This window comes from Lepisma saccharinum, chromosome 16, assembly GCF_977018435.1.
Source record: "Lepisma saccharinum chromosome 16, izLepSacc3.1, whole genome shotgun sequence".
Taxonomy (NCBI): domain Eukaryota; kingdom Metazoa; phylum Arthropoda; class Insecta; order Zygentoma; family Lepismatidae; genus Lepisma; species Lepisma saccharinum.
The window spans coordinates 45,722,686-45,750,067 of record NC_139244.1 but is presented as its reverse complement, the minus strand read 5'-3'; the positions used below and the strand labels follow the sequence as shown (position 1 = coordinate 45,750,067).

The 27,382-nt window shown below is 39.1% G+C and overlaps 1 protein-coding gene across 3 annotated transcripts in view; it reads left to right on the top strand.

The window, feature by feature from the left end:
• Window positions 1-27,382, top strand: part of Lmpt (four and a half LIM domains protein limpet) — a 718,337-nt gene that overhangs the window by 128,101 nt on the left and 562,854 nt on the right. Inside the window, exon 1 of one of the 3 annotated variants that reach the window (XM_083138098.1) lies at window positions 26,815-27,057. The exons of the other annotated variants lie outside the window; for them this stretch is intronic. Coding sequence (XP_082994224.1) covers window positions 26,905-27,057 — 153 coding nt within the window. The 5' untranslated portion in view covers window positions 26,815-26,904. Of the gene's footprint in view, window positions 1-26,814; window positions 27,058-27,382 lie in introns of those variants that run through there. 3 annotated transcript variants of the gene reach the window in all.

Here is a 27,382-nt window from a genome sequence, read left to right as displayed (position 1 = left end):
CCCTTCATCTCCCCTCAAATACCACCAGCGAACCCCTTCTTATTTTTCTTTTTAAATTTTCTTTTCTTTTTGTTGTTGTTGTTGTTGTTGTTGTTGTTGTTGTTGTTGTTGTTGTTGTTGTTGTTGTTGTTGTTGTTGTAACGTATATACATATAAAGGTATATTTCAATTTCAGCAATTGCTCTCGGCACATTTTACAAATTTTACTTTTCATGTTCTCCGATCTGGTCTATGGCATGCCCTCAAATTTAGGTAGACAAAAATTCCGTTCTAAATTTCTTGGTCATTGCTCAGCACCGTCACAAAACACTTGCAAAAACCCATCCTTCTGAAAATGTTAAATGTCCATACTCTTCGCGAGAGACACAAACGACAGGATTGTTGCATAAAACAGACAATGGCAACATCAGAAGTGATTGCCTTCTCCAGGAAATTCACTTTCGAGTGCCGTATCGCACCTCAAGCACTACTCAACTTTTTGCTTCCAGAAGCCTCGATTGTGCCTCAGCAGCGTTCTCTGTTCCACAGACTACCAAGCCAATACAATAATTTAACAAAGCAAACAGTCACATTATAGAGTCCGTTGTGTAAGAATTATGTAATCACTTTATCGCATGTAATCTTAGTTTATGTTGTTGGTAAAATTTCAATGTAAAATTGATAATGCTGTATTTGGAATCCCCTGTTATGTTTCAAGAGGGTATTTCGGAAAGTTTTTGGGGTTTATTTAGATGCATTTTTTCCACTTTATGGCTCGGTCGGAAGCTGTTTTTGAATTTTTCTCTTTCGATAAACCGCTGTGATATTCCGAAACGTGAAAAATTACAATGCTTAGAATTGCTTTTCGTGTTTGCTTTCGCTATTGCGCAGATATTAACAATAATTTCGTGGCTACGTAGGTTTATTAAACTGTTGATAACATCTAGAAAACAGCAGAAGGAAACCACCTAAAGATTCACTTGAATGCTCTACAAGGAATTCTTAGCTGATGTAATTTTTCAGATTTCGGAATATTAACGTGGTTTGTAGAAAGGAGAGGAACATTCAGAAATAGCTGGCCTGACGTCGGTCAAACGTCCAGCCGAGCCTTAAATGCAACTTTTTAACAATTTAAACGGCAAACGAATTTTTTGGTTGAGGACATTTCGGGGGGGCTTAAACCCGATACCATCTTTAGATAAGTATCTGGTAATGAATGCCAAATCGCCAGTTCGCTGACGGCGAGGTCGCAGCAATTTGTTCCCCGTTCTTTTCCGTTCGTCGTGGAAAGTCGGGAGAAAGGTCTCCCGTGTCTCTGCTCGTAAACAAAGTACGTAAAAGATAGAAAAAGCATGTTTCCCTTCACTCCATGCTCGTGCGTCACGGCCCAGTTCAGATCCACGTCGAGTTCGCGCTTCCAGATGGAGCTGGGAAAGTGACCGGGATATGGCGCGGCAGAACAAGACAAATGGACCCGTGTTCCGACACTTGACTGCAATGTCTGTACAGCACGCGTGCATCGTTACTATCCTGTAGGCGCTTGGAGTACTTACTCATGTCTGGCTAAATCCGGATAAAAATTTATCCGAATAATTTTCTATACGGATTATCTGGATATCCGAATGTGTGCATTATACGGACAGTTTTATCGTTTTATCCATTGTACGGGCTATCCACAATTCGTCATTTTCGTATTTCACTCTACGGATTGTCTACAAATCCTTCATCAAATCTGTTCTATCTGGATATCCAAATTATCCGCATATTCGGATATCCGGATCTGAATTTTGTGACAATTCCTTGTTGACATCAAGAACAACTTTCCTCAAGTACGTTTTGCATGTTGAATCATCGTTTCGATACTACCACTACAGGCTGGCTACTCACCGGGAATTCCTTGAATTCCGGGAATCATGCATGAATTATTGGCTCCGGGAATTATGCATGAATTTTCTCCGTAGACATGAAAAATTGCAATTTTAATTAATACAAAAAATTCATATATTTACAAATGCCCCGAGGCAAGTTTTTCACAGCTTAGCTTTCGTCTTTACCGAAGAAGGAAAGAGGAAGTTTCGTGGACAATAAAAGGGAATTTTCTCCGTCTGTTTACTTTGTTAGCGTCCTTTGCAGAAAAATCTATCTGATAGGGAGAAGATTATTGCAAGATAAGATATCTTGAAGTTGATTAGGTAAATTTGAGTTTGAAATTCTTTCACAATTAATAATTTTTCGTAGATTAATAGACTATATCCCGCAATATTTGTAACTTTTGTTTGTAAAGCCCGCATCACACGGAACTGGATTTCCAGTAGGTATGCCCTAGTTGGCGCTGGACTGGCTAGCTATTTGCTAGTTTTCGCCTCACACGATACTTATCAGCGTACTTGTCGATAGACTTTTGTTCCCATACGAGGGAAGTTGTAATGGCGGCCGCGCGAGATGTAAACAATGTATCACTTCACATTTTTAAAAGCCGATAACTATTCAACCGAGAGGAATAGCGTTTCGTGTAAAACGTTATTAGGTACAAAACAATGGCGCCGCTTAAATACATACTTTACAACGTTTACTGCACACGTATGGAAGCATGTTTTAGTTGTTTCAAATGCAAACACCGTGCACTCAGCATAGATGGTGTAACTCAAAGCGCCTTTCATGCTGTATACGTTTTACATTGCTGGAGTAACACTCGGAAACCACAGACAAAAGCGCTCCTTTGCACACTCACAAATTATCTTAACATGGCGAAACTTTGCTCTGATTGGCTGTTCCACAGAATCCAGTCGAGGAAAGCACGTAGCAATTAGAACATGTCCTATTCCAAGCAGTCAGCCAGGCGGCCATGATTGCTACCTAGAAAGTTAGTTCAGCGCCAACTAGGGCATTCCTACTAGAAATCCAGTTCCGTGTGATAGGGGCTTTAATGTATTTCGAATCTGAGTACATGAAGTGCCAAATGTAAACTCCGGACCTTAAATTAAATATTTTAAATATTCGTATATATGCCGTTTAATTGAATTAGAAGTTTTGGATACACTAGAATCACACAGACCCCTTTATATTTTTAATATATTAGTATGTGTGTGTGTGGGGGGAGGGTTGAGAGGCTGTAATATGTAAGGTTCAAATAGAGAAAAAAACATGTGCTTGGACCCTTGAACTTTTGGAAAGTTTTGCTTGAAAACCGGTAATTATACTTGAATTTTATCATGGTCCTACAGTGGCCACCATGTACCAGCCTTCGAAAACAATTACTCTATACCTATGTATGCAACCGCGCGGCACATATTAGGGATGGTATTGAGACAAGACAAGACTTGGCAGACTCTCGGTTCATATGCACCTGTCCCGGTTTCGAAGGTCCAGTCTCGAGTCCCAGATGACCTGGTGGTAACGTCGTCACATTGTAATCAAGAGCCTCGGGTTCGATTCCACGCTAAACTGTAGGTTCCGTCACGATTAGCCTATCTGTGGATGGTGGACTTAAAAACTAAAAAAGAACACTTGCAATATATAGCATAAAGGATATATTCAGCATTTTATCGCAGAAACTTTCACAACGCATACCAAGTCATTCAAGCAAACATCATTTCTTAAGGAAGTTTTTCTATTAAGACGCCTCATTTCGACGCTTTTCCATGAAATACTCCTTGAGATTTCTTTCCTTTTTTTAACATTTCTGATCTTACCGCGGTAGAAACTATACACTTACAGTAAGTTTAGCAACGTCGATGTAATCCAACCATCATTTGTTTCTCCCGCGAGCAGCGTTCGGCTCCTTGAGACACGAAAATAAACGATGTCAGCCGAACACAGTCGAAGTGATAGCCGATTTGCTGCTTTCCGGTCCACATTTTCAAAAGGCGGAAAGTATAGTAGCGGTGAAACTACGCAAAAGGAAACGAATACATAATCTCGTGCGTGAACTTCTTAATGTTAAGCAAAGCACGAAAGTCTTTTCCCGTCTCCTGCGTTTGTTTGCATGGCATCGTTCGTTTCGGCGTGTTTACGTGCGGAAGTCGTTAGTGCATTCCACTTTCACTAAAAGGCGGGTCCCAGCGTGAAGCCCTCTCGGTTTGTTTTCGTTACGGGGATGTGTGAGACGTGGGTGATAGCTATATGAGGAGAAAGTCTCCTTTAACCATAAAGTTTCGTTAAAGTCATTTTAGAACCATCCAATTTCGTGTTTTATTACCTGCATACAAATAAACAAATTACGCGTTCGTTTAGCTGACTTTATTTAAAGAGCCCAAATATATACAGTGGGATCCGTGAGTATTACCGTTTAAATTGTCCAGGACTATTTTCATTAATGTTTCTTTTACATCCTATGTGTTTATAAGCGATGGATTTTTATGTATGCTGGTGCAGAAGTTGTCAACAGCTTGTTTTGAGTTTTCTTTTAATTCTTGAAGCTCTTATTGGGTTATATAACGTAAACGAACATGGTGATGGACAATTTGCACGGTAATACTCGTGGATCCCACTGCACAGGGAGGATAATATTGCAGTTGTTACGGGCTTATTGTAAAATACGCTGAAATCTTTGCTACTTGCAGCATGTCGTGAAAAAGGACCTTGCATCATCGTGTTGGGCCTTTTGGTTTTTCCTATTGTCTGGCTTCTTCCAAAGAGAAATATAGATTAAAGAAAATTTAGGGTGTTTTGTTTATGATTCCATACAAATGACAATTTTCTCCTTATTGTATATATCTGTCAACCATCTCTAAGCAGACGCGCAGAGAGAGAGAGGCGGGGGGAGGAAAAGGGGAGGGGGACAAAGTGAGAGAGAAAAAAGAGAGAACGTGAGAGAGAGGAAAGATGGATAGAAAGTTTGTGAGAAGAGAGGGAGGGAGAGGAATAGGAGACAGAGAGAAAGGGTAATAGAGCGAAGGAGGGAGAGAATGTGAGAGAGGTAGGTGGAGAAAGACTGACAGAAAGAGAGAGAGAAGTAGGGTAACAGAGAAAGAGAGAGAGAAAGAGAGAGAGAGAGAAAACTAGGGTAACAGAGAAAGAGGGACAGAAAAAGAGAGAGAGAGAGAGAATTAGGGTAACAGAAAGAAAGCGATAGTAATAGAGAGAGGGTGGGTGGGTGAGTGAGTAAGAGAAGGATGTATGTGTGTGTGTGAGAGACAGATAGAGAATAGAAAGTGAGAGAAATAGTGGCAGAGAGAAATACAATAGACATTTGCGTCAAGGCATTCCTTAGATATTTCACAGACGATCCACTATGATTGATCGAATCTGAGATTGTTATCGATTTCTTCTCAATGTGATCGATTGCCGTGCCTACTTCGTGATTGAACCAATTATCGCAATCTCGGTAACCATGATTGATTGATTGTCACTTATATTTTTAAGTGATTGATTCAGGTTTATTCAAAATTTTACAAGAGAAGAGTTCCCGAATTCGCTCAGGGAAGCTAGGGTAATTTTTAATAAGCTTCATGCTTGATCCAACTTCACTTGATGTAGATGATCCCGTTCAATTTATGAATATCGGAATCTTTGTTTATACTTTGTCTACGTCATGGAAACGATTGATATCCCTAAATTTAATTAATTTCAGCATTTTAACATCAAGGATGCGGATACAGTGGTTTCAAGTGTGTCACCCTGAGACATAACAACTTGACAACCGTAACTGCTAGAGAATTTAGTAGTTTATATTACGCATTTCAACATGACCAACAAAATACTTTTTTACGTATATTAGGCGCCCTAAACTCAGTAAGGTAAGTGCATTCATTGGGCCACGGATGTACACTAAAACGTTTTCGAGTCACAATTTTTTTTTTCTACAACGACAGTCACAAAAACATCGTTTTCAGGGGTATATGAACGACTTGAAGGGGGTACGCGAACAGCTCGGAAAGGAAATGTCGAGAGTACACACACGACAACTTTTTTTTACCGAATTTGGATCCGAATCTCCGCTTGAAAGTTTCAAGTGCTCAACCAGACATCAAGAAACTGTATCAAGCTATGCAGGCACATCCATCTCACTAGAAACTCTGAGAATTTACAATAAAAACCCCAAAATTGTGCTTCACAGTTTGTTTACAAACTTATTTTTGTTCATTAGTTTTTTTCAATAACTCTGGAAAAATATATAAAAATTGATGTTTTTTATGTACTTCTTAGCATTCACGTATTTCACATTTTAATTTTTTTTAACTATTTATAACTATGGAGCGGAAGTTGATGAAATGTCATCTTTTTTCTGACATCTCGGACACGATGCGCATTAAATATACACAATATTACACTTCGTGTAGAACCCCCAAAAAAAAGGTAATTTTAAAGTGCATTTTTTTTGCATTTTTTGCCAATTTTCAGGTTTCAGGTCATTTTCCCCGATTTTCGTCATTTTCCCGTCATTTTTCGCAATTTTCGGTGTATTGTTTCGTCATATTTTGTCACTTCTTTCATTTTGGTAATATTCTTGAGTCTTTTCACCAAGGTGAACATAGGTCTATATAGCTATATATATCTCGCAGGATTGCAATTTACGAGCAAAAGAAATGCTGAACTTTCGACAGTCTTTGTTGTGTCGGGGGAAACCACCAGATGCCCGTCTGGGGCAAACTCAGATTTAAGATCACATAAGGAGAGGCTGGAAATACCATGGCCGGATCCTGTTTCCATTGGAAATCCTTGTTGTATATGTTAATTGAATGTGGTATCATTTGGTGCCCTTTTTTTAAAAGCAAGATTGCATTTTGTTTAATTTCCTTTTAATTTTAATTTTTAGTAATCTGAAACTAACAAATTTAATAGTCATTTTTTGCATTTTTACGTCATTTTTTACCAATTTTTTTAGGTCATTCTATAGGTCATATTTTTTACGTCATCATTTTCCGCTCCCTATTCATAAGGATTATAACACCCAATAAAATAATAAACGTAGGATTTTAGTGTTTATCTGTTTACCATATAATGTTTATCTGTTTACCATCTTTCCACATACAGCCCGAATGCCATTTTGTTCTATTGCAGATACACGCCTCCATCATATCAGAAACGCCCCACCAATCATGTAGCCAAAAACATTCCCCAAAACCCGCTATTCGGATCAAACCTATGGTGGGGGATGCATTAGACATTTAGTTAACGACTATAGGGTACAATGAGAAAAAGTTTCGCAGTATTTGAGCAGATTGAACGAAATCAGTCCACATAGCCAATGTTTTGACTACACCAACTGTCTTAAAATTAAATACTTTGAACTGTAATTTTCATAGGAGCTTGCTGATTTTGCATTTGAACCAAACCAATCGGGGTTTCAATATTGCGGACTTTTTACCCTCTACAGCAGTGGCGTATTCTGGATTCAAGATGTGGGCTATCTCACCATACTGTAGTGCTCCAATTGGAAATAAATATGCGCAGAAAGGGGTGCTCTTTCTCGTTCACGTTTTAGGATCATGAATAAAAAACATAAATCACAAAATAGTAATAATAATAATAATTATTATTATTATTTCTGTTGACTACTGTTCATAAAGATTAAAACATCAGTCAAACTAAGAAATAAAATTTATGTTTAATGTAGAGTATAAGTATAGGAAAAATAGGAATATTGATATGTGAAATTGTCTTCTGGCGAAACAATACGAACATTTCCATGGTTATTTTCAAGATTATGTTTAAACTAGGTGTGGATTTGGACAGGTTTTCCACTTCTAAAGCTCCATCATCTACTTATTTACGTGAATAATTTAAACATTTAAAGATATTTTTTCCTAAATTTTAGTTTCTGCCCTTCGGGCTACGCAGATAGTTGGGCTGTCCATTGGGTTTATTTTTACACGTCAGTGCACCTGTACTAAACGTAGTAGACTTCAGAGGTAAACGAAAATTTCCTACGGAAATAATGCCACGTTCGCTTGATTTACAGATACCTGACTGCGATTTTTATCTGCTTACAGATGTTTTTCTCACGTACCTCTTGCTGTTAACGAAAATTCGAGCCCGCGTTCACTTAACAAGTACCAAAATATATATATTTTTAAATATTCCTCCAAACCTAAGATAGTTGGAAAATATGTCACATTTTTTTTAGGATGTGACACGGCCAGGTGGAGACTAACCTGCCCCCAGCGATGACAAGTGGAAACAGGTTGCATTCTGTTCTGACGTTCCTGCCAAAATACTTTTTTCAAATACCAAATTTGTCAATATCAATGATAAGGTTCGATACGCTTCTTTTTTTTCATCTGCAATAAATTGTATTTGCAATAAATAATGTTTGTATTTGGCAACATTGATATTTCTATTGTAAAGTCAGATTATTTTTGCCAACATCTTGTTACGACCTTACTTATTTTGTAACTTTGCAATGCCGTGTTAAAAGGAAAAAATTATGTAGTGTTACCTCATGTCCTTGTTAATGTCCGTGATTCTACATGTTGTATGGCTCGGGTTGTGACGCAAATATGAACGCGCCAATCAAGGCGTTGTTGAACTAATGTATTCACCTTTCTGTAACAATCTAATGAAGTCAGCTCGCTTGGCATTTATTATGATGTAAATCGTATCAATCCCTAGGATTGTATGTTTATTTTATTAAGTCTCTCTGAACGCTTCATGTTGACCAGGGCATTCACTTGTTTTTCTCAGCTGTCTCAAGCCTCTTAGGCATGTTTACAATGCATTGTGTTGTGCCATGCAAACCTCCTGAGTATTCAGGAAGCAGGTAATACTTCTGGGTTTGGTGTCAGCGGTTTGCATGGTAGCAATTATAATAAACACGATTCGGCGATTCGGCATCGAGGAAGAGCTCGATGGCCAGGGAATATAGAGGTGAGACAAGCTGGGAAGTGACTGGACTTTGGGAAATGAGTTTGTAGAGAGAGGAGGTCAGCAAGACAGGAGGTCGATAGTGGAAGCACGCTTTGGTCAACAAGTTAGAAGCTCACAGAGGACTTCGCTATTTTCATTCAGCTCAGAGACTTCAGTTAGACAGGTAATTATCCTACACCCAGCCATGATACAGGTTCAACGGTTCACAAAATCCAACGAGTTGCCATTGTCTTTTCAGTAGTTTAATTCCTTTTGTGTAATTTGTACCTTTCGCATGCCAAGCAATAACTCGTCATGTCAATGACGAGTGGTCTCATCAAGAGGATGAATGATGAGTAGGTATTGATTGATACGAAATATAGATTTACCAATCAAAGATTATCAATGTTTGATGAACTAACCTAATTATAATTAAATAATGGCGGAACATTTAAATTTGTATAATTCCAAAATGTAATATTTTATCAACGTTAAGTAAATAATTGTTAACTCAAATGGATATGTAAACTTTCTTTGTAAATTATTAATTGCCAAACTATGTATTTTTCAAATGTCTTTCTGTTGTAATTTAGAGTATTGTAATAAGAAATTACCTAAAGACAGGTGTTCGGGGCTGGAACTTTGGGTATAAATACGAAGTAGTTTGGTCCGTAAGGAGGTCTGTTCTGGTGTCAGTCTAGGAAGAAGTGAAGGTGCAAGCCGCTCTTCTGTAAAACCTAGACTGGCCAAATAGGAACGGTCTAATCTAGGAAGAAGTGAATAGGTGTATGCCGCTCTTCTGTAAAACCTAGGTTAGCCGAATGAGATATAAGTTCCAATTTAGGAAGAAGTGAATAGGTGCAAGCCGCTCTTCTGTAAAAACCTAAATTGGCGATCTCGGGTGATAACTCAAAGTCTAGGAAGAAGTGAATAGGTGTATGCCGCTCTTCTGTAAAACCTAGGTTTGGGTCACCCTAGTTTGACCTTTCTAGTAAGTTTCAAATTATCTATTAACAATTGATCTCCAAGTTCCAGTTATGAATTACCTAACCACTGGCTGTAAGTACTCAAGCAGTAAATAAACATTTCATTAAAACTTCACGACGTTGGTTGGATTTGTTCTGCACCTACCCTGAAGATAGGTTTCAGTGTAGACCCTTAGAGCCTCCATGCTCCCGGCTATAGGAGTAAAGGGTGAGGAAAGTTACTAGGAACGTAACAATCTCCAGCTGATCACACGAGTCTAGCTAGTGAACCTACCAACAGTCTAGCGCTTGAGCAACAGGGTTAGCGATAGGTTCTGGGTTGAGGTGACGTCAGCGGCTCGCTTGTTGATTGGTTGCTTCGGGAGTTGCGACTCGTTCCTAAGCTGCAAATGCATTAAAGCCAGATACGTTACGAAAAATATTGTTACTCTACTCTAACAACCAGTTAATAAAGTGGCCTTATGGCTGATAAATTGAATATACCAAGACTGAATTTGCCTTGTTCTTCTTTCTCCATTGTACGTATCTGTGCATAAAAGTGGAAGTAAAACAAAAACTCAAACTCATACTGCAAGCCTTCGTGGCGGAGTGATTAGCACATCACGCTACAATGCCAGAGGTTCCGGGTTCGAATCCCGACCTGAGCATGGGTGTTGTTTGTGTGTCCCTTCATCCATTTCATCGTATCATCTTCATCACTAGGGATGGACAATATCGGAAATTTGATATCGCAATATTTCGTCAAGAAAATATCGTCACAGACAACAAGATACGATATTTTTTCCGTGTGATATAGGCGACACGATATATATCGCTAAAATGTCGTGACAATATAACGCCAAATATCGTGACGATATATCGCCGACACGATATATAGCGCCAAAATATCGTGACGATATATCGTCTAGTTGATATCGACTGGACGATATTTTTTCAACACTAGTCATCACTCATCCTCATCTTCGCGATTAGCCAAAAGTAGCAGAACAACGAATTAAATTAAACTCAATCAAACTCAAAACTGGATTATTAATTCCTGGCAATTTACTCCCAGAGGTTATCAACCTTCACCGTACAGGAGAAGGTCTAAATATGGGCGAAGATTTAAATATGGGTTTTGGAGTTATCAGTGCTCCCGGGTGCTGCAGCCTGGCAGAGGCAATTGGAACTGGTTATCTGTCAAGGACAAAGGTTGCGGCGCCAATTCGCAAGAGAAAGTGCTGTTTAGTTTCGGCTTTGGACGCTGTTATAGAATTTCGACCTCCGAAAACTTTTTGCAGGTATGTTTTAACTCAGCGTTTTCTGATTTCTCATCTGCTTTGTATAGCGGTACATGAAACAAGTGTGGGCTTTATAATGCCATGATTTGTTTGTGAAATATGTACCACAGAGAGCGAAAATAAATTGAAGAAGAAAAATAGCGTGATGTTCTAAATATGGGCTACGACATGAGGTCTAATGTTTAGATCACATTTTCAACAAATATTTGAATGTTTTCTTTAATTTCGATTTTTCCCATTCCGCGTGATTTTCAAAACAACATATTCACAAATATGAATTTTATAATGTTTTAGCGATTAATGACTGTTTTTTTAATTTTAATTGCTTTTTGTGATATTGCCACCAAGTAGCCCATATTTAGACCACAATTTTGAAATACATCATTTTACCATTTTTTTTTTTAATGGAGACCTTCTATACTTTCGCATGCTATTACATTTAAGTACATATTTCATAGATATGCAAGTGCTTGATATATTAATTATTTTTCTCCGAAAATGACAACACAAGAAGGGTGGCCCATATTTATACATTTTCCTCTAGCACTTACAACCTACCGAAAAAACAATTGATAACGTTATTGTTTGCTTTTATTAACAGTGCACGTATCGGTCACTCAGACCAGCACAAACGCTTCTGAAAACTATAGAAAATCGTTTGGAAATTTGTCTCTCCAGAGCCTCAATCTGTACTCTTCTGCGTCTCCCCCATTCGTGGCCCATAATGCGAGAGATAGCGACTCTGTTTGCATCCGAGCTGCTTATCTGGGTGTTTGTCGAGGGCCAACTGTCGATGCCGCCGGGAGCCCACATCGGTCTTATCTTCTCCATGGGAACCGACCTCAGCGGAATACGGGGCAGATGTTGGGACACCAATCACTGATCGCCGAAGCTTGTATTGCGAGGAAAATTGTTTTATCCCAACAGTCATTGCCGCACCGATATCCTATTTTCTAAAGAGATACCGTACGCATGTGCTCCTGTTTCTTTTTGTACGTTATGGCTGGTACCCAGACTTAGACGGGTTTGTAAAAATCGAGACGTGTCCGAGACTACGTGTCCGAGACACGCGACCTCGTTCGAGACTTTGGTACAGCAAAATTTAAAAGAATACCCAAGCCCAGTTTTCTCTACTTATAGAAGGCTCATAAGTTTTGTTTTTTAGTAATTGCAAAGTCAATACATTATTGCTGATTGTGAATATGTGCTGCGTTGTTGCATACACACAAAATTAAATGCATCAGTTGAAACAGAAAATGCATAAACTCTGAATACTCCATCACGGTAATCTCTGGAACAAGGGAACGGAAACAAGTCTGCGCAGGTATAGACCAATCAGCGCGTGCGAGGGATGTGAGTGCACGAATAGCAAAATGGGGCTGCAGCCACCAGCTGTTAGGGGCAGCGCTTCTCAGCTTCCCGGACTGAGTATAGTTCAGGCCAAATGTTTAAGTGCATCATCGAGAAAGTTGCAGGAAGGTGCATCAAACAACGCCTCAGTTGATGAATTACAGTACAGCTCGACATAAATGCTCACTTCCATCACACTTCGGCGTTATCTTTACAAATTAATATGCCAAAAATGCATCAAATTGCAAACCTGATTCTTGCCAAAACCCAAGAAACACACTTTTAGTTTTCTGTGTGTATATGCGCAAGATGGAATCTCGTATTTGAGGGCTGGTAGCGTCCAAAGGAAACGTCAAGCAAGATAACTTTATTAGTGTTAATGTGCCCTGTACGCTGTAAATATTTCTGCTGTATTTGCGTATTTCGAAATTCAAAAGGCGACAGAAGCTTGCCTTTCGATCTCGTCACCGAAGTTCCAAGGTTCGAATCCCAGCGCATATGTCCTGCTTCGTCATTTTTATCTAATCATCACTCATCCTCATCGTCGCGATGAGCCAAGAGTGGTTGAAATGCAACGGTAATAACAAAAACACAAAACCGAGACGGGTGTTTATAAGGCGAGACGAAACACTGCGAAATATTCTCTCGTCTCGATACCTATTTTACGTCGATATTCTTCATCTTTAAGTTAATCGCGACGAAGAGGATGAAATAGGTGAAGGGAAACTCACAAAATAGAGATTACCAGAGCATAAAAAAGCGAGAATAATCCCGAAAGTATTTCAAATACTTCACACCTATTCCAGTATTGGGAGTTGGGATCGTCAGTGGTGAAGTATGAGTCTAGCACTCAACCCACTTGGCCACCTAGGTGACTTTTTAGTGTCTCAGCCTCTGCCAAATAGCAAGTCCACCATTTAGAAATCAGAACGCTTTTATTTTCTTAAATTTCTTTTTTATTAATTTGCATAATATTTCTCCCTATTTCTGCTAATCGTGACTATGAAGATGGCTGTCGGTTAGGGCAAATTGGCGAAGAGACACTCGCAGAAAAACAGGCTGGGAGATCAGGAATCCACCAATCAACACACTACTCTGTTACGTGCCTAGTTGGCCAAACCCAATCATTAATATGGAATGAACTAGTTAGCAGAAGCGACAACAGATGGCAGCGCCACAGAAAAGTGAAAAGAAAGTTGATTAACGAAATCGGAGGAGACAAGAGTTGATTATATTGATTATAACAAACGAAAGATAAATGAGTACAGATTATAATATTGTATACAATGGATTGGAAAATAAATTGAAAGGGAAATTATAATGATTAATAATATACTCATAGATTGAACGTATAGCATAGTTAAGAAGTCGAGATGCGATTTCAAAACTGTGTCTTTCGGTCTTAGATCGAATTTGTTTCTTCGGTTACCTCTGGCGAGGAGTATATCGCTAGATTTTGGTTGATTTGTCCTTGGTGGCGCTATCGTTATCTTTAGCCGCCTCAATGCACTACGGTTGCGCTAGCTATTTTAGACGCAGTGGGCCACAGGTATCGCTTTTCTTTAGCGATCCTGGGTTGTTTTTTTTCTGTTTGATATAGGAGGTGGCGCTATATCCAAATTTGTCGCCCCTGAATATGTTTGAGATTTTGTTCAGGAAAAGGGTTCGAGATTCTTCAGAAGAGATAGAAGAAGGAGAGGATTATTATAAATAGAAGAAATAGGAAGTAGATGATCCATTCTTCAAGAAAGATAAAAGAAATAGATGATTGCAGTAAATAGAAGAAATGACAAGCAGATGATCATTCTTCAGAAAGGATAGAAGAAATAGATGAAAGCTATGAATAGAAAAAATAAGAAATAGATGATCCATTCTTCAAAGAAGTAAATGATTGCTATAAATAGAAGAAATAAGAAGTAGATGATCGATTTCTTTAGAAGGGATAGAAGAAGCCAAAATAAGATTTATACAGAAGAAAGAAGAAGAAAATTATTTTTCCATAGAATAAATTCTCCATTCTTAGAAGAGAGAAGAAGAAGGCCAGGTTCATAGAAGAAGAAAGAAGAAGCCAATCTTTTTTTCATCTAAGAAGAATCTAGTCTCTGTATATATACATATATGTAATCTTTGTAAACTGTGAAGATTTTCAGAATATAGATTCGCATTTCTCATATCCTTTGGTTATTCTGCTTTCTGATTTACATTCTCAAAGAAAGAACCTATTACCATGAAGATATTGTAGCCGTGGTATACAGAGTGCACCCGAAACAGAAGGGAGGTAGCAACTCGAGGCCAGAGGTAGAACGAGACCTACACCTGTAAATTCTAGTTATGGCCAAATCCGGAAAAAAAATTATGCGCACATCGGATAATTTTCTAATCCGATTTCAAGGTTCAAGGTTGAAATCAAAATACACAAGGTTCAACCTGTGTATGAAAGGCCACAATGGATTGCATTGCAACAATCTGGGAGACAGCCACAACAATCGCTTAGTTATCGTGAAGTCATTTCAGCGCACCCAAGTAACAACAATCCTTTGACTGTCCAACAGCTGTCATGCAACAATAAGTCATCCAGCACTTTGATGGCGGCCGAAGACAGTTCTGTTGAATGCAATGCAAGTACGTCATGAGCGAAGTGCTAGAGAAATAAACGCGACACATGAGTGGCTCCTATATATAGCATTGATGAGTCGTAACTCCTCTGTACTACCCGACTTCACAATATATCTTTTCTATTTCTGGTGTCTTATCCTCCATGAAGCGTGGAATGCCGACGGTTAATCATCTCCAAACTAACATCCGACACCCTCTCTGGACCGAGTCCAGATGCTGAGCAGATAAGAATTTGCAAATCAGCATCCATGTCGTATAATCTCTCCAGGAGTGATCTGTAACGTATCTTCTCATTTGTTACGTCCGTGCCGCAGCTTTGGTAGAGATTTGATTATATCGTTTAGCTCTTCGTTTTCCTCGTGCTGCAGTGGCGTGGATCCTTCACCAACAGAAGGGGGTTTGTTTTGTGGACAATTTCTAGTTTTGGAGCTTGGAATTATCCTGCGGAAACACAAACAGAACTATACCAGCTATTTTCAGCTGTTCATGCAAGTTTCTCCGCAATTTAATTTAAATCAGCCTTGTCCATTCAGATGTAAGATATGAACAACCAGAATGTCTGCCGTGAAATCAAACTGATTTGCCTCGCTTAACATTGACTTTGACAGCAGCAGCAAAATTTAATCCACATACCACTACCATGTTTCACTTTAAATCAAAAGAGACGTACAATAAATACCCTCATAGAACTCTTATCTGAAGATAGTTGTCTGCAGCAATTATACGGCTGGAACCACTGCCGTACACAGGATTTATTTTCCGAGTGGCTGGAATTGTAAATGTGGATATTACATAGCTGGGTAGAGGGATACGCTATAAAATATTTCATAATTACCATGCTTAACCTTTTGATTACCAAGCCCATTTTGCCAGATAAGCTCGCCGGTATCGGGTAAATTTTAAGCAAAATGCAGAGTTTCATTTAGATGACTGTAGATCGGAGGCTAATTGCCCTAGACAGGCGAATGATATATCGTTATACGCGGAATGAACCATAGAATCGGACTATAAAACATTTATGCACATTGAGTGTATATATGGATGCGAGGGGAGGAGAGAAACCGGAAAATTTCAAAATTTCTGAAGAAAAATGCCTCCTCCCCCCTCCGCCCCTGGACAACAAAGTACAGGACATTGTCAGAATACACATGGAAATGATCGCAGGTATGTCTGAAAGAAGAAAATAATTGCACTATTATCATAGGAGCAATAGAACACGACTTGTACCCCCCAAACGACATGTCTATGCGCCACTGACTCAGTTTCAAAGGAAGCCGCAATTTTCCCTTCATTTCCCCCCTTTTTATGGAAGAACAAGACGTGCAAGAGTCTTTACGGTGCAGGATATGTGTTAACAATAATATAAAAGAAGAAAATCGCAATTCCAGCGAATAATAGCGACATTATGACGTAAAAACTACGAACATGTCGAAGTATCTCGATCGAGATATTTGGTAAACAAGAGGTTAATTTTTATCTTAAAGGTTGTTCAAAGACAAAAAATTCTAATCGGGGTTAATTTTAAGGTTGGTTTTCTGTTATCACTTTGTTTTTTTAGAGTCCTTTACTACTTTCATTTTAAAATTTTGATTTTCTCAAAATTTCTGGAAGGGCAGTAGCCCCCATCAGCCCCTCTCTCCGGACGCCAATGTCTGGGACAATGTAAAGTATTAATCGAAGATATAACACGAATCCCACATACTTAGAGATCGATAGAAAGGGAGACCATGTAGCTAAACGTTTCGTAAAACTCAAATAGAAGTAAGCCAAAGAAACACTTGGTTTAAATCCATATCATTGTTCAGGAGCACATCAGTTTCCTATTCGGCTGCTCCTAAAGGGCATGAGCTCCAATAGCTATCGCTTCACCTACTTTTCAGCAGAGTTTTGCATAAGTACGATATAAAAATCGATTTGGTAAATCCGTGGTGTACGTTGTCTCAACGGTTGAGTAGCAAGTGCATTCTAACTTGTAGTAATCTCAGCATTTGCACAACTGTTGGTTGGATTGGATGAGACTATTGCTCTCTCCACGAAAACGGTCCAGTCAAGGTCGGACGGGACTTCCCCATGCCTCCTCCATACCCCTAGCCCTTCAGGGTTGCCACACTTCGTCTAAGTTGCCTCAATCGACACCGCGCGTTGCACGTATGCTGTTAATTTTGTCGGTTGAAATTGTTGCTTATTGGCAGCAATGTAGGTGGAGCGGCTTGATCTTGACTGCAGACAATGTTGCCAACCACTTTTCGGCAATGTCCCTACAAACGTAGTCAAAATGTCCCTACAACTGACCACATGTCCCTACGCCAAATAAAGCGACAAAAAAAACACCACTTAATCAGCATGCAAGACGGAAGATAAAATATACACATTTTCTTACCAAATCTTTCTGCTCGATGCTTCCACAATTAATGAATAACGTTGAGTCGTTCACTGTTGATTATGTTATTTGAAGTCATACATGCTGCTGCTGTGAAGAGATATAACTGTTATGTTGATTGGTGATGCTGTATTTCCTGCAGTCTTCTTCACGTGCCTTAAGGGAAGAATTTATCACTAGCAAATAATTTAACAATTCTGGTCCCATTTTATTTATCTTTTTTTTTTGTTTTTGTATCACTTAACATTGAAAATATTATTTCCGTTTCTGCGTTGGAATGTGGTAATGTTAGCACTATTTTCGCGAGAGTGGAAATGTTTTCTAAAAATAACTTGCCTTCAGAGTTCTTGGTAACCGATAACATGTTCCAAAATTCTGTTGGAGATTTGCATCTTTGCACAATAAAATGTTATTGAAAAAATATTGAAAAAAGTCCCTACGTTTTCCCTCATTTGGCAAAATCTGTCCCTACGCGGGCAAAATATAGTGAAGTCCATGTCCCTACGGTTGGCATCACTGAGCTGCACTCATTTAATGTTTTTTTTTCTTCTTTCCAGTATTACTCATGCTTATGCCACCAGAATGTTAGATTGTCTTCAAATTTCATCGCAATAATAAGCACAGAAGATTTTTTAAAAGATTGAAGTTATTTGCTTCCAGTTTCCTGGGCTGTTAACAGAAACCAGTCGCATTTCCAGAACTTCTTTTTCCTCTTTTTTCAGTTCGTTCCCTTTCCACGATTGATGCGACCTTCCATCCCATTCCTTCTCAATTTCCACTGCTAACAGTGCTACCATCTAGCGACACTCGCAGGAAATAATGTCTCCAGTGATGAAAAACGCAGGCACACCTCGCTTTCGCCGCCATTAAACGGCACGTAGGCAACTCCCGAGGGATCTTGCTACAGGACTCTGCGTGCTTTATGACCCAGAGACCTGTCCTGGAAGAAAATGTTGCCGAGATCGACTTCTCTGCCGTAATGAGGAAGCGTAATAACAAGGCTTCCCCACTCCCTTTCTTCTTATTAACTTTCCACTGCGCTCCATCAATCCTTGCTGTCCGTAAATGAAATCAACAAATCAAGGGAGCCAACCTGGTTATTTGTTGAGAGGGGGGGGGGGGGGGAGGAATATATATGAACTGAAGTCGATTCCGTGTTACTCCTAAGAGTTCAGTCGTTCATTTGAACTCGTCAGAGGTGTTGAAAGTTGCATCGGAACTGTTTACGTGCAGCCAGTGTTGTCTGCATTCAAACGTAAGACAATGTATAACGTAGTTACACGTAGAAAATAGATTATGTTATACACGTAGACTGTAAGCAGTTTTATCCCCTGAACAATACCCCATGTGTAACCCTTACATGTAGGGAGCTTGAAGCTTGATTTTTCGTAAATACAGTAACACCAAAAGATGTTAATTATTGCAAAAAATGTGTGTGCAGTGGCATTTAGTTTGGTATTGACGCTTGTGAAGCACATGGAGAAACCGGTCTACGTCACTGCGGGAGGGTGGGTTGCTGGCATGCGAGCCAATCAAAATCTTCCCAGTGCCTCACCCAAGCCCTGGTTACCTAGCAACAGAAAACGTTTATCACGGTGTTGCCGCTTATCGGGCGATTGTTCCTGCGATCAGTTTTCATGTTGTTGGGAGAGGACGTGTTGTTTGTTTATTGCGTTGCGTTGCTGTGATATTTTAACCGGTCCGTTTGTTTAGTGTTTACTGAATTTAGAGTATTCTTTGTTGTATATAGCGTGTTGTTTTAGTGTGTTACTTTATTGCACATAATTTTCTGAGTTCTGCTTGTGTGTGTCGTGTGCTTGTGTGAAGAATGTCAAGCACAGGAGGCAATACTCGAGATGACAATGTACCAAAGAGGCCATGCACTAAAAGAAAGAAAGCCTTCAGTAAAGGAATTCCTCTCAAAGGCCAAACGCGAGAGATGGTTTGTTCTGTGCGCAAATATTTTGAGCAAGAGAAAAACAATGGGGGTTCAATCATTTCTGTAAATAAAGTTCTGGACAGGACTGCTGCTGCTGTCGGCGTGTCTAATTGGATTGATTGGATTGATTGGATTGATTTGTTGTTGTAAGTCCACTTTATGCACAGTAAGGCTAATCGGGAATGGACCTACAGTTTAAAGTGGGATCCGAACCACTATGTGTCTCTACCGGGAATCGAACCTGGGACCCCTTGATTACAAGGCGACGACGCTACCACTGGGCCATCGGGGAGGCCTCGGCGTGTCTAAGAACACTATTGTTAACATAGGGGAAAAAATATAATGTGGTGAAATTAAATTAATCAATCAAAGCAAGGCTTCAAAATTGGAAACCCCAGGAAAGAAGAGGAATATGAGTCAACGTGTGACAAATTTAGATACCTTTCAGCAAGACGCTATTCGTCGCCATATTTACTCTTATTGTAGGAGGAAATGTCATCCCACTGTAGGGAAACTGCGCGTTTCGTCGAAAGATTCGGCACTTTTTCAAGGTGGGGAAACATCTTTAAGGACAGTCATAAAATATCTGGAATTCTCATACAAAAAAAATTAATGGACGCAAAGTAAAGTAAAGTGTGGAGGCAAATGGGGATGTGGAGGTAGGGCTCCACACATTCTAGACCTCGACTTAGGCCATGTTATTGAGGAGACGTGGTTCACCAACCGCCTTTACCCCAGGTTTGCCCCAGGGACACACTTGGGCTGAGTCGACCCCGGAGCCGCTCGGGATATTTTAAAAAGTTCCACAAACCATCGTGGGTCTCCCGCGTGAAAGTCAGACGCCCCACCAACTGGACTTTGTGCAATTCAGTTGCGGTATAATTGAAAGATGCGCAGACTTTAACGGCGACTTCGGAAAGAAATGGTTATTGCAAGTGTATAAGTATATTCAATATTTTCAGAATGAATTGATAAGGTAACGTTCGTAAACAATGCTCCTTTCGTTAATTCGTTAATGTTGTAAGGGAGATGGAAATTAAGAGAGAAAACAATAACACATTTCATCATTGTTGTTCCTTTTCATAACACGTTTTCCTCGACACAGCGTCAGACGGCTGCACTGCGTACCGTACCGCATGATATGGACACCGTGACGCGTGTTCCTTCAGCTCTCAATACCAAACTAATTTTGCGACATCACAATTTTGTGATGATTTTCATATTTCGTATATTTTGCGCTAAGTGTACAGTTTTATATAAAATATTTGGTTCATTTTTACACAAGAAACTACTTACGGAGACTTCATTTTTACACAAGAAACTACTTACGGAGACTTCATTTTTACACAAGAAACTACTTACGGAGACTTCATTTTTACACTAGAAACTACTTACGGAGACTTCATTTTTACACAAGAAACTACTTACGGAGACTTCATTTTTACACTAGAAACTACTTACGGAGACTTCATTTTTACACAAGAAACTACTTACGGAGACTTTATTTTTACACAAGAAACTACTTACGGAGACTTCATTTTTACACTAGAAACTACTTACGGAGACTTCAATTTTACACAAGAAACTACTTACGGAGACTTCATTGTTACACAAGAAACTACTTACGGAGACTTCATTTTTACACTAGAAACTACTTACGGAGACTTAATTTTTACACAAGAAACTACTTACGGAGACTTAATTTTTACACAAGAAACTACTTACGGAGACCATTTTTACACAAGAAACTACTTACGGAGACTTTATTTTTACACAAGAAACTACTTACGGACTTAATTTTTACACAAGAAACTACTTACGGAGACTTCATTTTTACACAAGAAACTACTTACGGAGACTTCATTTTTACACAAGAAACTACTTACGGAGACTTCATTTTTACACAAGAAACTACTTACGGAGACTTCATTTTTACACAAGAAACTACTTACGGAGACTTCATTTTTACACAAGAAACTACTTACGGATACTTCATTTTTACACTAGAAACTACTTACGGAGACTTCATTTTCACACTAGAAACTACTTACGGAGACTTCATTTTCACACTAGAAACTACTTACGGAGACTTCATTTTTACACTAGAAACTACTTACGGAGAATTCATTTTTACACAAGAAACTACTTACGGAGACTTCATTTTTACACAAGAAACTACTTACGGAGACTTCATTTTAACACAAGAAACTACTTACGGAGACTTAATTTTTACACAAGAAACTACTTACGGAGACTTCATTTTTACACAAGAAACTACTTACGGAGACTTCATTTTTACACAAGAAACTACTTACGGAGACTTCATTTTTACACAAGAAACTACTTACGGAGACTTCATTTTTACACAAGAAACTACTTACGGAGACTTCATTTTTACACTAGAAACTACTTACGGAGACTTCATTTTCACACTAGAAACTACTTACGGAGACTTCATTTTCACACTAGAAACTACTTACGGAGACTTCATTTTCACACTAGAAACTACTTACGGAGACTTCATTTTTACACTAGAAACTACTTACGGAGAATTCATTTTTACACAAGAAACTACTTACGGAGACTTCATTTTTACACAAGAAACTACTTACGGAGACTTCATTTTTACACAAGAAACTACTTACGGAGACTTCATTTTTACACAAGAAACTACTTACGGAGACTTCATTTTTACACAAGAAACTACTTACGGAGACTTCATTTTTACACTAGAAACTTCTTACGGAGACTTCATTTTCACACTAGAAACTACTTACGGAGACTTCATTTTTACACTAGAAACTACTTACGGAGACTTCAATTTTACACAAGAAACTACTTACGGAGACTTCATTGTTACACAAGAAACTACTTACGGAGACTTCATTTTTACACTAGAAACTACTTACGGAGACTTCATTTTTACACTAGAAACTACTTACGGAGACTTAATTTTTACACAAGAAACTACTTACGGAGACCATTTTTACACAAGAAACTACTTACGGAGACTTCATTTTTACACAAGAAACTACTTACGGAGACTTCATTTTTACACAAGAAACTACTTACGGAGACTTCATTTTTACACAAGGAACTACTTACGGAGACTTCATTTTTACACAAGAAACTACTTACGGAGACTTCATTTTTACACAAGAAACTACTTACGGAGACTTCATTTTTACACAAGAAACTACTTACGGAGACTTCATTTTTACACTAGAAACTACTTACGGAGACTTCATTTTCACACTAGAAACTACTTACGGAGAATTCATTTTTACACAAGAAACTACTTACGGAGACTTTATTTTTACACACGAAACTACTTACGGAAATGAGTTTCTGTAGCATTTAGAAGTTCGTGGAGGTATTTTCTTTCATCGTGGAATATATTTCACCTGGAAATCATGTATTTTTCAGCAGAAATATCTCTCTGACGCACAATTGCTGTTACTTTCATTTGCTTGCACTACGTGAATCAAATGTTGCGAACGTTTGATGACGTTACTCCCTGTCAGGGTTTCCAACCTAGCCGTTTTTGTGCAAGAAGATGACAATTTTAACTATGTTTGCCGAACCTAACCTAACCTTGCCGTGCATGGTTTGTGGGGCTATCCGTGCATGGTTCGTGGGGATTTTTCGGTTTGTGAGGCTATCCGTGCATGGTTCGTGGGGCTATTCATCAATTGGGGCTATCCGTGCATGGTTCGTGGGGCTATTCTTGAATGGGGGTATCCGTGAATGGGTCGTGGGGATTTTTCGGTTGACAAGGTTGGAAACACTGCATATCCACTGATGATCTACCACGCTAGTCAAGCTGTTTCGCCATATTGTGTCTTACGGAAGTGCAAAAAAGGAAGAACAATAATTACTCCAAGGTCACAAATTGAAATTATTTTCGTGAAAAAAGCGAAATAACACCTTGAAGAATCTCTCGCAATGCAGAATACGTAAGTCCGAATGTTAAAAATTACGAAATAAACACGTGAGAGGTGTTGGGACCATGCCGAAGTTTTACCAAATATTTTTATTATTTCCTCGTCATTTTGATCCATTGAAATCAGTCCTAAGAATTCAGTAATAATAACGTTTTCTGTTAATCATTTTCAACAAATCATTATTATATTTCTAATGCTATTATTACTTGTACTAACTATAGTAGCTGATAAATTTTTTGGATCGTACAATTTCATTTTTTCTGATGAAGGGGAAATGTGGACGAAAAGTGACAAATTTTGCTTTCTGATTTTGGCAACACTGCAAATTAGATCAGAAATTTTGGCAGGTCGGTGACTCCCCATTCCGACAGCTGCGATGCGGCTCGTGGGCTAAAAGTAGTCGGTTCGTGTGCGTGGAGAAGAGGTCTGGGATACTTAGAGCATCCCCCGCAGCAGTTATGCGTGGCGACCTTCCTCCAAGATCATATCTCCATGGTGACAACACGTTAGACATGTGGATGCAGTTCGCGCTTTTCTGCTCTTCCAGATTCCACAGTTTCGTAAATTGCAGGGGTTGCCAACCGTTATTGAAAATTTCCCACTGTCTAAAGAAAATGTTGTTTTTTTGTTTTGTTTTTTTGCCAGTCTGGGGTCCAATCCCTGCTGTAGGGATGGTATCCAGACGAGACGAGGCAGTCTCGTTCTGTTGTCGAGTTGTAGATGCCTGTCACAGCGTGTGAAAGTGATTAACTTTGTAACTATTATGAGCAAAATACAGGGTAATTCAAAATAATTAATCCAATTTAAAGTGACCATATCGCCATTGTGCACAATTATGGAGAAACTTGTTACTCCGTCGAGTCTGTGTGACGGTAAATCGAATCTCGTTTCGATGTTACTCGTGTTACTAAGGAAAGTCACTTAGAGTACTTATAAGATTTAAAATGAAATTTTACATAGATTTATCACCCACAGCTGTGACGCCTCAAAATCAAAACGTATGGCCATTGTAAATGGGAATGAATCAGTTTGAATTACCCTGTATATAACTTATCTATAAATAATCCGGTAGATACCTGCGTGGTAAAGTCTGAATAAGTCTCCTGGTAAAGTAATTTCCTTTTGGTGTAAATATTTTCGATTATCATAGCAAAGTCTAGAACGATATCGAGGATCTTCGACACTAAGTCTCAGTCTCTTCTGGATACCATCCCTAATATTTTATCCTCATGGTTACGATTAAATGAAGTCATGGAATAATGAGAAAATGAGCAAAGTTTCTTTTTAGCCCATTTTATGCACAGATAGGCAAATTACTGATTAGCAATCAGTACTGGATCTGTATATGAAAGTGCCATCCAATGCACCGAGATCTTTTTGTACGTTTAGCCTATTTGTGACAATTATCAGTTACACAAATATAAACACAAAGAAAGTTCCGTGCCTTCCTTGGGATTCAAACCCTGGCTTCGTACCACACTAGACTAACTACTCAGCTGGGAGGAGAACGGGCATGCAGGAAATGGCGACCATATGGGACAGTTTGGAAAATATCATCAAGCAAAACACTTTGGCAAAATTTGCTAGAAAAGTAGTATCTTTGACATCGGCACAAATCGTGGATGGATCGGCAACGGAGCAGGCGGAAATATGTAAACGTGTGTGGAGCGAGCGATAAGAGGGGTTTGGCCTGGTTCAGGTTAGGGGGTGGACACAATTCAAGCGCGCGAGAGAGGATGGGAGTACAGTATGTCCAATGTGTGGGGAAGATCAGACAAAATTTCACATTTCTGCTACTTTTGACTAATCGCCACGAATAGGATGAATGAGGATTATATGAAATTGACGAAGACCCATTGACATACATATATGGACAGGAAATGTATATTTGAAGTCCAATCTAGGCACAGATGCACTGTAAAAAGTTAACTGACAGTTTTCACTGCCATCAAACTACTGTACAAAATTACCATGACCATTTTTACAGTACTAACGAACATTGCAATGTTATCCTAATTAATGCAGTTTAATTATTCTGTTTTTAAAAATATATTTATGGTGCACGAAACTGTAATTTATAATCATTATCTATCCTTAGGCATGATAACATGTTCAAATTTGAGAAGAAAAGGTTGCCTCGCATTTGTGAAAATTAACAGGTAGACAGAAATTTTAACGGTGGAATAATGTAAATTGTACGGTATGTTTTAAAAGTTTAGGTTAATCGGAACTGGAAGTGCATTGTAAAATGGAGTCTGAACCGCTCTGTACAAGGACATTTCCAGCATACAGACCGTAAACATTACATACGCTGCGAGTCAGGTGCCAGACTTCCTTGAGTCTTGTATCGACGCTACTAACCCTCTAAAAAGATCAATTTTTCACTGAACATAGAACAAAATGTAGGAATCATGCTGTACAGGTTACATAAGCAAAATACGTAGATGACCTGTCTATAAATAAACTGATTTCCACTCGCTTGCACTGACGTATGCAGAATTTTTTTTTCAGGAGGGGCTGGAATTGTAACGGTGGATACTACATAGCTGCTTTCTAGGGGAGACGCTATGCACAATAAGATATTTCGTATATTTAGAACACTCTACTCCCAAAAATAGAAGTTGGGGTCAAGTTAAGGAGGGGGTTGTATTTACAACTCTGTTTTTTCCCCAGTTCTTCACTGCTTTTATGTGAAACACTTAATTCTCTTCAAATTTCGGAGAGGGCTGTAGCCCCATAAGCCCCCGTTCTGCGTAAGCCAGTGCTTGCTTGCTATGTGTGAAGAAGCCGCACAAGTAAGACAAATATATTACATTATACAAGGTGTCACCAGTCAAGAAAATGTCAAAAAATCAACGTTTAGGTCAAGCAAGTCAAGAAGAAGTTAAGAAATTATGCTTGTGGTCAGGAATTTTTGCTATTTTTTTTACAGCATAGTGAATTTACATTCTTATCCTGTTCTGGGATTTGATAAACTTGAATATTTGGAATTCTAAAATTGTATTGAGTTGTGGTAAAGATTTTTCACTTTTGTTTCTGAAGAGTTACATTCTTGTATGCGTGAAGTTTTGTAAAAATATTAATGTAATGTGGCCATTCCCAACCCAGAATGAATTGTGAAGCATTATTGTTTACATGAATTAATAATTAAAGTGAGTCTAAATCTCTTGTTAAAGTACAGCTACAGTTTTCATCTTAACCAGCCTTGTGGTAGGGTTTTTTTTATTGAATAGAAATATATATTTTCTTAATTTCAACTATATCTAAATATATAATTAAATATAATAATTAATATTATATAATAATATATAATAAATACATGTTAAGAAAAAGGGAAAAATGGTCAAGAAAAAGTGAAGAATTTTGGATTTGTTATTTTGGTAAAAAATGGTCCGGATTCCTGTCCAAATTTGGTGAAAATTATTGCGCCCTGACAACACTGAGCACCCCGTTCTGTGTGAAGTTCCGAATTGGAAACGTGCGTGAGTTCGAACAGCAGGAACTCGCCCGGCACAGGTGGATCCCTTTCACGTTTCGAGCGAGGACACGGTGGTGGTGCGGTGCTGGATACGTGCGATCGCGGCTCGGCCTGGAATGTGAAGGACCCGGGATCGACCGTTGGCGTGGTGGGAGTGCTTCACCGATGTGCGACAATCGCCATGCGGGCCTCGTCGTCAGCCAGGTCAAGGCTTCGTCCCCCGCTCGGGAAGCGAAGAGCCGTCCCCGTGGCAAGCGTGGGCCCCTCGCTTGGGCCGCCGTCATCTCGCAAGACATGAGCTGTCTCGGAGTGTGCTGGGTAGGTGGTCACGTGATTTCTTGTTTTATTTGTATATTTCACGCGGCGCATGCGCACGCTGTGTTTTCCCGCTTCGTTTGGAGGTACATTTTTATTACGTCATTTACAGTGTGATGCATGTAACTTCTATCGGAGTATGAATATATTACATATATATAGCATCCTCCTCAAATATCGGCGTGCCAAAGGGGGGTTGATGGGAGTCAAAACTCCACCCCCTTTGGCCCAGGATCCATAAAAATACCAGAAAAGATGGCAAACTATAGGACTGACTATTAAAGAAGAGAAGACACAATTCGCGATTAAAATTACCACCTGAGCGCTA